This window comes from Telmatherina bonti (genome assembly GCF_933228915.1).
Source record: "Telmatherina bonti genome assembly, chromosome: 6".
Classification (NCBI taxonomy): Eukaryota; Metazoa; Chordata; class Actinopteri; order Atheriniformes; family Telmatherinidae; genus Telmatherina; species Telmatherina bonti.
The window spans coordinates 22,342,603-22,359,380 of record NC_136624.1 but is presented as its reverse complement, the minus strand read 5'-3'; the positions used below and the strand labels follow the sequence as shown (position 1 = coordinate 22,359,380).

At 37.8% G+C, this 16,778-nt stretch overlaps 1 protein-coding gene across 4 annotated transcripts in view; it reads left to right on the top strand.

Annotated features, from left to right (window-relative positions):
• The first annotated feature begins 902 nt into the window (after positions 1 to 902).
• tead3b (TEA domain family member 3 b) overlaps positions 903 to 16,778 on the top strand; it is a 30,496-nt gene continuing 14,620 nt past the window's right edge. For all 4 annotated transcript variants that reach the window (XM_079241565.1, XM_079241563.1, XM_079241564.1 and 1 more), the window contains exons 1-3: positions 903 to 1,035; positions 1,369 to 1,487; positions 13,280 to 13,534. In XM_079241565.1, coding sequence (XP_079097691.1) covers positions 13,411 to 13,534 — 124 coding nt within the window. In that variant the 5' untranslated portion in view covers positions 903 to 1,035; positions 1,369 to 1,487; positions 13,280 to 13,410. The remainder of the gene's footprint in view (positions 1,036 to 1,368; positions 1,488 to 13,279; positions 13,535 to 16,778) is intronic.

Genomic DNA, 16,778 nt, shown 5'->3' with positions numbered 1-16,778 from the left:
AAGGCCTGCACTAAAATTTGTGTTTTGTTTAAAGGTAGTCTTGAGGTTTATTCAGGGTCGGACTAATTTACAACATTTTGATTTTATTGCGAAGGAATGAATCAGTGTCTCCTGAAAAAAAATTATCTTTGTTAGTTTCACATTTACATATTATTTTTGGACCTGAAATTTCATCCATCTTGATCAAGAGAATATGAATGAATATTTTGGATTTACTAAACATTTGTTTGCACAGAGAACAAATGTAAAGATCTTAAAGGGAAAAACAAAAGAATGAGAACACAGCATACATAAAACTAGTCAGAAAACCATTTCGGATACATTGAGAAAATGTTCACAAGTTCAAATAATACTTGAAGTAGAGAAAATCTCTAGTTCAGGTATAATACCAAACTTACTCAGATTTTAATTTAGCAATAATAAATTTTGGATATGTGTTACAAAAAAGTGTATTACTAAAATTGACTTCAGCTTCAGCTTTATTTAAAATGTTTTGATAATTTTAATCATTTATTTCTTTGTTTAGGAACTACTTTGACATTGATCACCACTTGATACATTTGGAAAGTTTTCTGTGAAAAGTGTATATATATATATATATATATATATATATATATATATATATATATATATATATATATATATATATATATATATATATATACTATAATAGTCATAATAGATAGTTACTATATGATGGTCTGTGTGCGCACTGTCAGGTTTGAAGACAGGAAGCTCCAATCAGTGTAGAGAGATTTGTGGGCGGGGCCTGCCGAGAGTCACTGCTTCACGAGCTCGTTGATTGACGCGCACCAATGGCTCCTCCTTGAAAAGTCTTTTTTTTCCCTCCCCCTTCGTTTTTCAGTGTGGTGCGTTGATTTCATACCAAAGTCATACTTAACATTCCACTTATACTGTCAAACCTCTGAGAAATATTACGGGGGAAAAAAAACAACGCGCCAAATTATTATAAAGTTCGTAAAAAAGAGTAGCTGCTTTCTCTGAGAGGAATTAGGTGACTGCCTGAATAAAAAGGTAGGTACTGCACTAATGTTTCTTTCTCTCTGTTCACAGCTTATACTGGGGAGTTTTTTCATGCCGCTTGTCTCGGTGAAGTTTTCAGATCACTGTCATTTTTCACATTTTTCCGCGGAGCTGCCTGCGTTGGGAGGGAAGAAAATATGAGAAGATTGATACACGATTGTGTCTGACTTTCGCAGTGTGAAGGAATATCTCTGACAGACTCTGTTTAATCAGATATCCTCCAGCAACCCGTTTATTGGAACAGACTATTACAAAAAAAATCTTTTTGCTTTTCTTTTAACAGAGGAAAATTGAGCCAATATGTTTGTTTTCTGTCTCGTACAGTTCGTACCTGAATCCAAGACTTTCATCCTCCAGGAAAAATTACACCAACTGGCACAAAAAGACACCAAAACGACTTGGAGGAATAAGTTGAGACTGGTCTGGACCTCTGCATCTCAGAGGTAAGACAAGGTCCTGATCTGTCAGCGCACTTACAAGAAAAGATCCTCTTTGTTCATCAACGCATATATGACTCCCTTTTTTTCTTCTTTTTTTGTAATAGAAAAGTACAGAGCAGTAATCTTGAGAAAACACCAATATTAACACAGTTTTAGAAAGGGAAAAAATGTTACAATTGAGATTATATCGGGTGTACATACATTCTCTTTACATTTCTCTTACTGAACTAGGATTTAAATTGAAGTAAACTTTAAAAAGAATAACTTTTATTTTACATTATCAGAGTTTCAGAGTCAAACCTGAACTAAATTGTACCGATTAAACCACTTGTGAATGAGAGAATAATAGCTTCAGCAATGGCTTGTATGATAGTTTTCCCCACAGATCTAGAGTTACACATCTTATTTGTCTACATCCAGTGCAGTGTAGAAATTTAGTGTAAATGACTACACAATAGCAACACATTTACAGCTAAATGAGCAAAAAGTTAAGTGAGAAAAAAAGATTTCCGTGTTTTGAGGCTACTTATGCTGCAAACATTGTTTCATTTTGCGTTTCAAAACTCCTGTAATCTCCTGCATGAGAAGTATCAGAATAGTTCCCACTGCGGTCAAGGCAGGTGAGTGTTAACTGCCCGAAAAAGTACATTTATGTAAAACTCATTTTGTGGTATTATGAGAGCTTTTTAATAATTAGAGGCCAAAAGGATATTTCTCCAAATGTCTTGTGGGTTTGTGGCTCATGCTTCATTTTGTCTTGAGCTGGGATTTTTTTATTTTTATTTCTAAATATCTTATTGTTATTATATATATATATATATATATATATATATATATATATATATATATATATATATATATATAATTACACACTTCTCTAAGTGGTTGACGCAAAATAATCAATCTTTCTTCTTTCCTTATATTTTCATGCCAGTAAACAGGACATGGGGTGATACTCTGCAAAGTCCTACTAAGTACATAATTCATTGGTGAGGACTTGAGATGCATGGATATGTAGTGGGCTAATTGTATAATTATATGTGCGCAACCTCAGGCTACACCTGCTTTCTGCCTGTGTACTCTACCGGTTTAAGGGATTTGAAAGAGTCAAGTTGATTGAAGAAAAAAAAGAAAACAAAAATAAATATGGCATTCCAAATTCATGAAGTCACAAGTTGTGCAGTGTACTCTCGGACAGTCAACATGTCTGACAAACAGCAGAACGCAGTCTGTCAAGTTGGTGACAGTGAGCGGAAGAACCTGTTATTCCTTCAACTTTTTTTTCTTTCATCTCTTACAGTCACACATAGTAAAATTTTCTCTGTGGAATTAAATACATGCGTAACTTCTTTCAAACGTTTGTGTGGAAATCTAAGCCGTTGTTCTGCGTCTGGTTTTTCATCAGTACACCAGTAAATCCACATGCAATAGTTCTGTTTCTCCCATAACCTTTTGCCTGAACCCTGATAAGGTAGAATAATTAGACATTGCATGGGATGTTTTTTTTGTTTGTTTGTTTTGTTTTTTCTTTTGGTCATGTATATTTATGGATGAAAAGTACAACATACCATTTTTGCCCCTGTTGGTGAACAACTTTAGTGTAACATGTGGAAATAATGTTCTGAAATGAAACTATCCACCAGAACAACCAAACAATGTGTCTTTGGTAAATGAGCCTTGCCAAGATGTCTAATAATAGATTTGATGCTGATGGGTAAATCTGGAATGGATTAAGCTTTCTGCTGCTCTGACAGATTCTCCTTCTTTGTTTTTACACAGCATGAATGTGTCAGCCCCCTAGTCTACAATGTGGTCTTTTCTTTCCTTGCATGTACTTTATGTTTTCTCATGCATAGTGGATTTAGCATATGTTGTGTGAGCGAGTTAAATGCAAGGGGAAAGTTTCACAACTTTGTTCATGTCACGGAGGTCAATTAGATTATCTGGTGTAATATCCCCTCAAAGTGTCTGTTGTCTGTTTGTTAGACCCCAGCTGTGTTCCTTCAGGCTGTTTATTAGAGGGACTTAATGAGCTTGTTTTCTCTTCATTAAGCTTAAAGCAAAAAAAAAGAAAAAAAAAAAAGGAATTTTTTAATTATTCAGATTTAAAAAAAAAAAAAAAGTCACAATCAAAAACTGTGAAGTCACTCTAGGTTTGGTAACAAATTTGTAGCTCAAATCCGTTCTTCATTGTTATTGCATCATGTTTACTTTGGATGCAAGTCTGCTGATCGTTTGTCAGTAGCGACTTCACCCATTTGTGTTAAACCCACAGAAGACCAGCTAATGAGCTTTTGCCCATTTGTGCAGACATTGGCTGCTTTTTAGCACCATCCCCAGAAGTGCTCGTCCAAATGGTGTACACTTACCCCTCTGTCAAGCCAGATCTGCACAAATACCACTTATGTCTGTATGGCGAGGACACAGAGGGCCTCAGAGAAAAGCCTGCAGCTCTCAGCAGAAGGGCATTAATGGCAATCTGGAATACAATATGCAGTTTGACACTAACAAGCAGTGGCTGGGCTGAGGAGTGCAGTTGTGTTGATGAATACCACAATATCCCATGAGCTGTTTGTCTCGGTCCTACAACCAAAAGCAAAGCGCTAAATTTCAACCAGAAGTCTGTCTATAAACCTAGAGCAGCTACTTGACTCTAACGCAGTTTATCAACATTGTATTCGCATTCATTCACTGCACATGTTTACATATCCTCCAAGCCATCAGGTTTGAACAGATAAGCTTTCTGGCCTCTTGTTCGGACCACTCAGGGGAGGAGCCGGGGAGTGGTCTAGAACAGTGTACTCTTTGTGTCAGTTGTCCACAAGTTGTTAAATGTTTTAGTTGTTCTTTCTGCAGCGACCAACTGTTAGCAGCGACGTTCCATGTAAATGTACTCTGAGGAGGAAAAACCTGACAGAAATGTCTACGAAGTTGTGTGCTTACATCTTTGGCCACTCCAGCCTCCATTACAGATAACAGGAGGCTCACTCCCACCATGGGCATGTCTTGTGTTTTGTATGTGTGTGTGTGTGTGTGTGTGTGTGTGTGTGTGTGTGTGTGTGTGTGTGTGTGTGTGTGTGTGTCACACTGGAGCTCCAGTGACCCAAGGGCACTCATGTGAAACTCCTTTAATCCCTCTGCTCAGGGTGTTTTGAGTTGGGGGATGATCTCCTTTTGCAGCATAGAGTATTTCACTTCAGTGTAAGTCGCTTTCAGGACCATCAAGCCTTCGCTCCTACAGCAAATGTAGCAGCAGTGCAACAAGTTCATTCGATGGGTCTGCTTTTCATGTGTCCTTGTAGTTACTCTTTGTAAAAAAAAATCTCTTTTTATATGACTCTTTTAAAGCCTTGTGGCTCGATTCATACAGTTCAGTGAATTATTATCCGGTGCATTCTGCTGTATGTCTTAAAGGTTTCACAGATTATGACTCCAACCGCTCCCCTCACCACAAAATGACCAATTCAGGCTAGAATGGCTTCTCGCTACGTTCCTTGGAAAATTTCCGATTAGAATGCTGATTCAGGCAGCTAGAAGAAAGAAAACACCCATGCTCTCTTGCCTTACTTCATGTCAATCTTTCCCTCTTCAACAAGATTAAAGTTTAATTGTCTTAAAGCGTGACAGATGAATAAAAAGACCTCATAGCCAGGGGCATCCAGTATTTAAATAGAACTATCAATGAATGAATCAGGCCTTATGTTCTGGCTCTGGCTCAACGTGTGATACTCATTTATCTGCCTGATTCTCTGACTGACTCGCCCTCTTCTTACCTCACACTGACTTGGCCTGTTTCCACTCAATGTGAATTGTTTTGGAGAGAGCAATAAAAAGGAGTTGTTTGTCTTGATTCTTGGGGAGTGTAAATAAATATATGTATATATGAAGAAAAAGTAAGTCAGTCTCTTTGCTTCAGATAGTTTCAGCACAGAAATTGTGGACATTCCTGTGCGCAAGATGTTAGTCTGAGGGTTATTGTTTTCCTTGGGCATGCAGCTGGTATCAAACTGCAAATGTTTGACTTGACAAGGGGTGCATATGGTGTGTGTGTGTGTGTGTGTGTGTGTGTGTTTGTCTCAAGTTTTCCCTCTGCCTCTATTTCTCCCTCTTGCCGTGTGAGCTGTTGGCTGGCCGGCCCTCCTCTCACTCTCAGCCCTGATTGTTTCCTGAGCGCCATGCCAGATAGGAAGTAGGAGGAAGTTATTGGAGGAGTTGGAGAGAATTTATTAGGGCCAACACAGACATAGAAGGGAGAGAAAGAGAAAGGAAAAGGAGGGTGGTGGTGGTGTTTTTTTTTTTTGTTGTTGTTGTTTTTTTTCAATGGAGATAGGACTTGTGTTTTCATGAAAGGCAGTGTTGTCAGCAGACACTTGTGCCAGCTCATCACCTCAGTTTTATCCGCTAAATCAACATCGGTGCTGCAGTTAAACCATGCAGTCTGTTAAGGGGGAAAAATAAGGCGTTCGTCAGAGAGCAGCTTTTCTGGCCTGGAACCTAAAATGTTTTCTTTATCTGTAATCTGACCTTAGAGAGCAGCTGCTCCTTCTGCCGCCAAGACCTGTTGTTTCCCCCGTCAAATGTGTGTTTGTGTGGTCGAGTGTGTGCGCGCATGTGTAGCGAGGTCTTGCTGTGACCGTTCTCTCGCTGACTCTACATCTGTGTTAGCCCCTCAGCCTTCACAAGATGTGTGGTTCTCATGTGGAGGAGTTTTAGGCAAGGATTTGTTTCTGTGTGTAAACCTTAGATTTGGTGAGAGGTTACGTTTTGGCTGCCAGCACGAGTCTGACAGCAACTAAACAAAGAATCTTGTTGTGTACTGGTTAGCAAATAGATAGTGGCATATAAAGTCTGACATTGGGTAATGATGAAGAAATGTGAAAACAGAACAGACTTGATGGATCAACATGGGAAGAGGCAGATTTGGAGGAAATCTGTTAGCAATCTGCTTTGGGGCATGAATCAGTAGGATTGTGTCATGCTGGTAGAGTTATCCAGAGCTGTTGAGAAAAGTAAAAACATTGTTTTCAAGTAGTGTTTATGAAAAAAAAAAAAAATCTAGATTTTCCAGAACATTTTAAAAAATATTTAAGTGATCTGCATCATCCACAGTCGAGAAATAAATAAGTTAACAGGACATAAACAGATTGATTTTTTTTCTTTTTTTCTGGAGCCAAATCAGATTCTCAGCATTATTGGATTTATCTACATGTTATGCTGAGGATTTAGTTTATAAAAAGTTTAAATATGCTGGCTGATTAGGACATATAGTTAGAAGCTGTATATTTTTACAGAGAGATGGAAAAGGAGAGAAACCACTGTGAGAAATGATCTCATAAATTTCCTCAGTGTGTGTAACAGTTCTTGTTTTGCAATTTGATTAATCAAATTGTAGATTTGAGTCCTTTACTTTTGATGAGACGTTACCGGAGGTTCTGTGTTCATGTATTTTTGGGGGTTTTTTTGTCTGGCAGGAATACCCTGGAAAAGCATCATTGCTGCTCTTTATCAGAAAAGCACTCACACACACACAGGACAGGGCCCCAAGCTATCATATTAAAACCACACATTTCTAATTATTTTTATTTTTTTTTAAGTGTGGATATATCTGCTCGGTCATTGTGGTCTTGTGGACCACTGTTTTGAAGCCTTAGTTTAGTATATATATTTATTTTTCTTATAGCCACAAGTGACATTTAAGAGATGAATATGAGCAAGAAAACAAAGACATGTATTTTGGGGGACTGAGCAAAACAAGCACAACCATAAAATAAATAATTTAAATGCACATATAATTTGGGAAACTTCCCTCCTTTCAATTACATTATTGTTTGTTTTTTTTTTTTTCATAAATCCAAAGATTGATAGATAATTATTTTATTGATCCTAAAGAAAGTTTTGGGATGAAGCGATTCATTATCGCATTAGAAGAATATGTAAGTAATGTAATATGTTTGTAAGAACACCTGCACATAAGTCTGACCACGTGATGTTACTGGCCTCGATCAAGATAGAAAGTGACAGAAGATTTTTTTCTTTTTTTGTTACTTAGCCAATGACTAAGTTTACATGGGAGTTTTATTTTATTTTATTTCCTATTTGATTCCAAATAAAAGTTAAATCTGCTTTAACAGACAAAAAATGACCAAACAGCTAAATGCTCGTGCAAAGTCAATTTGGATTGAAACTTAATTCCGAATTAAGTGTCTGGTTTATTCACATTTTAAATCTGAACTAATTAATTCCTCTGTCTTTTAAACCTTCATTTTGCTCTAAGTTAATTTCGATCATTCTGTGCATGATCTTCACCTTGTACCGTCCCGATAACGCACATATTCCGTACGTTGTTTTGTCTCCCGTCTTCAGTACTCTATCTTCCTTCCCCTTATCAGTTGCTGAGGAAAATTAAGTAGTATGCTCGTGTCGTACTGGTATTTCAAAATTATAATCAAAACTGGTATTATGCAGTTTACAACTGCATAATACCAGTTACAACCTAAAAGATGAGAAACACGGAGCAAACTTTGTTTATTTCTGGTACATGTCAATACGTCATGTCCGCCCTCTGTCCAATCAAAACCCTTCCCAACCATTTCCATGTAAACTTCTTGGAGAATACTGTTAATTCAGAATGATTTAATTCTAAATTCTAAATTCCAAATTAAAAAAACATTATGTAACTGTATCCATTGTTACTCTGAAGTGGCAAAAAAACAAAACAAAACAAAAAAAACCTTTATTATATGTTGGTCTTTAAGATGCATCATAAACATTTGAATGATTTGAAAGCCATTCAACTTGCCCTCCACCACCTACTGACTTCATTTTGACTTTTAGTTACTACATTTTAAAGGGGCTGTATAAAAGAAATTATAGCATTGTACAGTTGTAACGACGACAAGAATAAAAGCAAAAAACACACACACAAAAAAAAAAAAATCCTTCCATTAATGTGTGTGTCTCTTTTTCTTGTAAGAACTTATGTCTGGCGTTCCAGCGATTCTGGTATTTACTTTACGGCAGCTCTAGCTAAGGAGGAAGGGTCGTCCTACAATAGGAAGGTCGCGGATTTGATCCCAAGCTTTTCCCAGTCTAAACCTGAAAGTATCCTTGGGCAAAATACCAAACCCCACATTGCTTTCTAGTTCCTCAATTGTAAATCGTTTTGGATAAAAGCATCTGCTGAAGTAATTTAGTATTATGTTTTTCATATTTAACAAGTAATATAAAAAACCTCACATATTTACACATCTGGGTTTCAGTCAGTCTCACTGTTGTGCAGCAAGTTCTGACCTTAAATGCAACTTACTGAATACATGTTGTGCCTTTGTGCTAGTCTTAATACTTCTGTCTTGGCACAGTGGGCTCACATGGCTCTGATGGTGGGATGTTTAGTCTCTGTTGAAATGTATTTCTATGATCCGTCCTGTTTTGTCTTGAAAGTCTGCTGGCTGAACAAAGGTACTTTTCCCACGACTGGACTGGAGAGGAGATGTGGCCGTTAGGCTATAAAAATGGCTTAACAGAGTAATTTTGACACAGCTCTTGCCTCACTGTAGTCTTTCAATTCTGCTGCGTAAGTAGAAACCCATCTGGTTGGTCCATTTCAGAGCAACAAGATGATCTCATGTTCAGTGGGAGATGAAACTGGGGGATAACCAGGAATATTATGAACATTTGTCAGATCAGCCTTTTCAGAATGAATAGGTTTTCATATGCCAAATGCTGACTGTCCCACTGTCACACCGATCCTGTTAGTTTTTCTACCTGCAAGTGTTAGCAAGGGCTTCCCTGTATTCTGTAGGACACTCATAGATCTGTGATGGAATCCTTTCCCAGATGTAGGCTTGAGAAGTTTCTTTCCATGTGACCCAGCAGCCTCACAGTGATTCAGTAGGATTACTGGAATTCACTTGTACACTGTCCTGTCTAGCAAGAAGAAGGCAAACTCAGCTCAGTGCCAGCAAAACTCAGGCTGGTTCATGGATGGAGCCGGAGACGAGATAAGCCTTGTGCTGAAAATGGACTGTAATGTTATTGCTCTGTTCAGGGCTGGGAAAATAGGAAGAGGGATTCTGGTGTGAATGGTGCTGTTTGAATGAATGTGCAAGGCACATAGCTTTGCAGCATTATTTACATTCCTGCTGCACATTGGAATTCTGTAGCATGTTGGTCTGAGTCTCATGGCTTGAATCCCAGAATGTGGGAGGGGAGGTGTGTCATTTTTTCCCCCTTTTTTTTATGCTTAATGTGAGAGCAGTGTGTCATTCACTTGAGATAACCCTCCCTTTAAGTGTTTTGCCTGTGGAATTTGGAAAGTTGGTATATAAATTTCTTTTTACTCTGTAGGATATGAGCCTCATAAGTGTGTCAAGTGATGTCTGCTTTGTGATGATGGCATATGAAACTAATTCTGACAATGTAGGAGCTTGAACTACCTATTTGACCCCTTGCTTAAAAAATATTTAGTCAAGTATCTGCCGTTTTGTATCTGCTGTTTATTTAATTATAAGTTGGAGCTTCCAACTCAATCTGTTGGTTTCCTTATATAAGCTATTATGAATTGGCTTTCTTTATGTTTTTTTTTCTTTCTTTCTGTAAAACGTCTTGAGATGGCATTGCTGTGATTTGATGCTATATAAATAAAGTTAAATTGAATTGAATTGAAGTTGTCCCTGTTGTGACGTTTCACACCCAAATAGGCTTAAATGGATATGTGAACATGTTAGTAGTAACCAAACTGTTGCAATCCTTACGATTAACAAGTCTTTTTAAATGGTTTACTTGCAGTAAATCATATCTGTAAACTGAATCCTAAAAGTCTATTTTAAGGCTCGCTACCAGTTGCCACATTTGTCTCCATCAAACTGATGAATACTTTAATTGTTGTCTGACTAAAACGTCTTATGATGGACTAAAAAATGGCTCCAGTGCAGATGCCCTCCCTGTAGCCGGAGCTGAATGTCATAAAGCGGGAACGTTTCAGTGCTGATGTTGCATTCCAGCTGGAACAATCCTACTGTTTTCAAGACTCCAAAGTGGATGCCTAAATTGGACAACAACCTCCCCCCTGCTGCCCACAATGCCCCTCGCCCTTCTTCCCCCATACACACCCCTTTCCCCCCTTTGCTCTCCAACCAACCAACACACTCCTCCCATACACACATCCCTTGGTCTCCTGCCCTTATTTGGGTAGAGACATTCTGAGCTCTTGGTGGAGAGGTTGAGGGGGAGGGGGAGGCAGAGGAGGGAGGGAGGGCGTTGAGTTGACACAAGGGAGGCAGGAGGAGAAACAGTGAGCACTCGCAGCCCTTTCTTAATAAGGACATGTCTGGAATTCAGGCCCCTCTCGTGGTGAAGAGCCTCTCTTTTGCAGCACCTCTCTTGAACACACTCGTGCGAGCGCTTGGAGCTCCTCCGAGGTCGCCAGATCTGTTGTTGCACTGAGGACTGTTTGCTGCTCTTCACAGCTCACAGTGCAGAGGAGGACTGTGGTGTTTTCTCTGCTATAATTGGAGATAAACAATGGAGCAGCCACTTCTCCCTCCCTCACTCTGCCATCAGCCCCTGATTACTGAAGCTGCTACCTCACGGCCCCTGTGCTTTTCATTAATAAGCATTTTAAGCTAAACTTACTGCAGACTATATAACCACCGTCTGCTGCACTTAAAACTGAGACTAACGTGTATTTAAGGATTAACCTTATGTTTATAAGAGTAGACCATCGTGCTGGTTTAGTTTTTATTTTTACCAGTAAAGTCTATTAGCATAAAAAAAATAAATTAATAAATAAAATTGTGTGAGTTAGTCATACAGAAATGAAAAGAAAAACACTGATTCAGCAGGAATAAGTATGATTAAAGATATGCTCATGTGTTAGTTTTAGTCATCTTAAGCGATCTAGTCATGTGATTTAAGAGGACTGAGGTGGATCATTTGAGCTGCTGAGTGCTCAGTTTCAGTGTTGAGTTTTCAACACTGTGACCCTTTTGCAAAAGGGTCCACTATAACCAAAATGCTCTATTAAAATTAGTAGCTCGACTTGTGGATATTTGTCCACCTCTCGTTTGGATTCAGTGATGTCCATAAATCTCATGTTACGTGTTGTGTGTTGTGTGTTGTGTGTCTTCTGTGGTATGATGTTTCTGAAGGACCAGTATTGCAACGGTCGACTTGCCTTTGATCTTCTGTAATTCCTTGTAAATGATGATAGGAAGGGAATGAAAGCGTCACTAATCCTCCACCTCTGCTTTTTTTTTTTTTTTTTTTACCAGTGTGTTGAAGTATCTGCTGAAGGTAAAAAGAAGAAGTGAGAACGAAAGACTAAGTTGTTCTAGACTGTATCTTTGTTTCCAGTCTCAATTATATGGTTAAACTAAACCATCTTTTTTTAATTAAACAAATGAATCTGTGTTATTGAGAATAAAAGTCTGACATAAGTGTTAACATGTGTCATCACATGTGATTAAAGATGGAAACGTTTTGGATTTTCACATTACAAGAAAGATGCTGTTAGTTTTTCTCACCCTCTAACTTTGGTAAACTTGACTTACTGGCACATCAACTAAAAACTTGTCATAAATGGATGAAAGTTTCTCTCATAATGGAAAAACATACTGAAAACAATTGTGTATCCATGTTCTTTTAATCCCAGAGGAACATTCCTGTTGGGGCTCTCTGTCTTTATCCATTTTCCTTTATTTTTATCAGTGTATGTAGCAATTATGAAGCAGAAATACAAGCATCCTCGGAGGATCATTACCTCATAGACTTATATTTCAGAAACAATACAACACTGAAAAGGCAGCTTGAAAAATACTTCAAAATGTTGCCTGCAGTCTTCCATGAGCCAACCACATTGGGACACATTTCCCAGACCACAAGAATTCTTTGAGGCCAGTGCTGATTAGTGAGGTCTTTTAAACCACGTTTTATGGAATATCTTGAATTCATTTAGACATTTCAGAGAAATAAAATCAAGAAAATTATAGTAATAATTGGGTTTTGCATTGTTTATTCATACAAATTGAATGACTTCAATAAAGAAAATGTAGTGATAGGTTGTGTTCTCATGTTTTATGTGAATCTAACACTGCTTTGTCGTTCTTTACAGTGTCACACACAAACAACCCCAGTTAAGTAGATTTTTGAGGAAATGACAGTGTTAAGACTTTAGAGAGGTTAACTAAACATTTTACTGAAGATTTTAAACTTTGTAGACATGATTGGATATTGAGCCAGTAAATACATTGTGAAGCAGCACCATAAATTTTAAAGAAGCACTAAATTTTGGAAACTTGTTGTGCGTGCCGACCCGTTCAGCCTGCTCGTTATCAGAGATCAGTACGTTCAGAGAGTTATAAAACTTGTTCATCCAGCTTGAACACCAGAGGGGTTTTCAGGCTTCCACGATATTGCCCAACTGGCTGATTGTCTTCACATTTGAATGTTACTGAAGACAAACAAAACGTTTGTAATTATGTTTTAGCCACAAATCGTGGAGTCAGCTTTCATTGGGTTTCATTTCAAATGGATTTCTCTGCCTGTAATTATATTATTATGAGATAAGTAATCCACCAAATATATTGAAGATGGCTAATTATATTCAACGCTTATTTGTGAAACCAAGCTTATTAGCCTGATAGAAACATACAAACTTGTAAGTGAAGAATATTGCTTTCACGGGAACTCAAGTGCAGTGTTTGAGTTATATGTGACACATGTTGATGATCGGGAAGCTGAACATAAAGTTTGACACCAGTGTTAAATAAAAGTTTCTGCATTGCTTCATCCCACAGATCTCCTACAGATCCTTTGATCTTGGGGCTCAGGGTCGGGCCCAGGGGGAGCCGCCACCATTGCGTCCAACGAGTGGAGTGCCAACGGTAGCCCAGAAGATGGGCTGGATGGGGACAATGAGGACAAGACCATGGATGGGGACGCTGAGGGTGTTTGGAGCCCAGATATTGAGCAAAGCTTCCAGGAGGCTCTCGCCATCTACCCTCCCTGTGGCAGGAGGAAAATCATCCTGTCAGACGAAGGAAAGATGTATGGTGAGTAGACTGGGAAACAGCCAGGGGAGCTAAAGAACAACAATTACATGGAAATAAGTTCCATAATGGATGCAGAAAAATGAGAAAACCATCCATTCCTCAGTGATTTGTGGCCACGAGCAAACAAATATCGTCTAAGCTGCTCCAACAAGAGGCAAAAAGACTTTTCTTCCTCTTTCATGCTCACATCGCTTCTCCAACTGAGACGTGAGTGTTTTCTTTCCACGCAGAACTTTCTTCAACATGTCTGTACCTGTTGTGCTGTGACCCAAGGGCAGGTTCTTCCAGTCTCACCAGCAGTCTCAGAGCTGGTTATTGTTGTCCTGAGAACAGCTCAGCTTCTCTCTCCACTGATTTACACTTTTTCTTCAGAATGTTTATCCTTACAGCCAACTTTTTATGCCCAGTGTTTTATAGCTTCTTCCTCACTACGCCCTGCATCAAGTTTTTTATATCCCTTAGCGTCATTGTCTTCTTTCCTCACACCGGTATGGCTGTAGGTAACTGGTTGAATCTGGTTTCTAGTGAAGTGCTGCGTTTGATGCTGGCTTGCTTGGTTAAATTAACAATAATTAACACAGCATGAAACTAAGGAACAAAAACATCACATCAGCATGCTCTTCTGTCGAAAATTTAAAATATTCATGTGGTTTCAGAATAGCTGTGTTGTTTCCTGCTGCGTGTTCATTAAATTGCAGGTGTTGAGCTCTTAATGTCCTGAGAAAGTCCAGATGGATGTATTGGCAAGTGTTGCAGTAGAATCGCTAACACCCAGGTGTGGGAAATTAAGTGCACTTGTCTTTTATTATTTAAATCCCACTTTCCCGTTCCTGTTCTTAAGATAATACTTTCTTAATTAGATTTAGCATTTGATGTTGAGCATTTGCATAATGGCAATAATTGGTGATTGACAGGACTTGTTTGCTTTTCGTAACGGTTTTCTTGGCTCTGCCAAGAAGCAACTCTTTTTGGTTTTATGGTGTGATTGTTGTATTTCACTATTTAAGAACTTTGAGTCTCCTTCCTGCTGTTTAATATGTGTGTATCAAATCTCCACTTCATGAAGCTTCCAAAGTTTCAGGCAGACTACTATTTTTCTTTTGGCGATAGTGTTTATCTTTTTAATGGGGTTGGTGCTGAACGTCAGATTGGATTTTTTTTATATGATTCACGCGAGATGGAATCTCATCTAGTCATTTGTCAGGCAGTTTTAGTTATTCAGGACAGGCACATACCTGAGATTATTCAGCTGCACTAGCTTCTTTTATTGTTATTCTCAGCCTGCTTTCAGAGCAAACGAAATAAGCATACTATTATTCCCAGTATGCTTATTACCTTTAGTTTATGTGTTGATCATTTGATCATATGTTATCATTTACAAATTTAGTAATAGATAATTAGTCAGTCTGCTGCAGAAAAAAATGTATCCTGAATTAATTACAGTTAAATAAATAAAAAATGCTTTCAGTCCCTTGAATAAAATTACAAAAAGAAGATAATAAAATACTATAAGAAGTCCACTAATTGTGGAAAAAACTGAATAGTACTTTTGTAAATGTTGATTTTTTTTTTTTTTTTGTATTTTGTTAGAAAAAAAAAGACAACTTCTGTCAGAACCAACCAAATAAAATAAAGTTGTTTTTTTTTTAACATTGAATTGACAGGAAATAAGCTGAAATATTATCACAAAATGCATTCTGTAAATCTTCTACACCACACAACTATCATAAATTTTCTTTAGCAGAGCACAAACCTTCCCCCTTAGCAACAAACTGTCAGGACCCCTTTTAGAGTCTCTCCCTCTTTCTCTCTCTCTCTCTCTCTCTCTCTCTCTTCTGGCATGCCCCAGAAGAAGCTCTCTCACAAGGTGATTACCTCAGACATCTAAATGCTGCCCTGACGTGAGGTTAGGAGAATGTTAACGATTGCATTGCATGTAATGCTGTCTACCTTGCAGTCTCAGACTCCCAGTGGCCTCCAAAAGCAAACAAGTCATCTCTCCTGTTGGGAATTCTGCTTTTCTGCCAGGATGTTTTTTCATTTGGTGGGAAACCTTTACAAAATTTCCATTAGCTGAACTGTTTTATAGATGTGTGATCTGTGTTCCACAAGCCTGTCTAGACTTCCTAGTATCATTTCCAGTCAGTCAGATAGTTTAATAATGTTAAATATGAATCATGTCATGAAGCATTCTGGTTGGAACAAAGCAAGAAAAAAGAAGCTTGACTGTAGTTTATTATTTAGCCACAGTTACTGCATAGTTAGAATATATCTGTTGCTGTGTGTCTAACCACTTCAGTGAAATGATCCTCATATTATACTTCCATAAGCCTAATACAGATGGTAAGTGCAAAATAAGTAACCACAAAGTTAAAGCAGTGATTAAAACCATTCATTTTACCAGTGGCATCAAATATAAAAAAGGATCACACGCAATGAAAAAAAGTAATTCATATGAGTGCCCAAACTTGGTACAGAGACTTTTGTTGGACAAGTATGTTTGGTTGCTGTTCACAAGCCGTTAAAAAACAAATAAAAATCATACAAGACTTCAAATGTACACTTTGCCAGATAACACAAAAGAAAGCTTGGTGGATAATCACAGTAATAGTTGTTTGGATCAACTGTTAACATTGCCATGAATGCCACAGGGACACATGACTTCAAACATGAAAGTACGATGTGCTGATGATGTTAAGATGCAGAGGTGTAAAAGGTGTAAAAAAATTATATTAGTTTTAGCCAAAACTTTAGATGAAGATTAATTATATTAAAATCAAGACCAAGGCTCAGCCCACTTATTCTTAATCATGAGGTCACATTATTAGTTGTGTAAATGATTGCATGAATATGTAACCTGTCATTTCAAGTCAGCATGTACAAATCTCTAAATCCTGTTCACGCAGATTTTATTCTAATAATTATTTTAAATTCTGCTTCTCTGTCGCTGTCATTTGTCAAGCACATAAAGGCTTTAGCTAACTTCAGTTTTGACAGCACTGTAATCTGTTTATTTAGGTTCCTCTGACCCTAAATATTTTTTAACAGCATAGTTGACAGTTACCATTTTAAGTCATAGATTATAAATACATTTTTGTTTTTTCAGAAAACTCTTACAAATTCAACACATTGGATGAAATTTAACTGATTTTACAAACAACCTTTTCTCTGGACAGTAATTATTACAGTTAATGTGACATAATTAAAACCAGGACATCTAAAAATGTGCCATATAAAATAAACC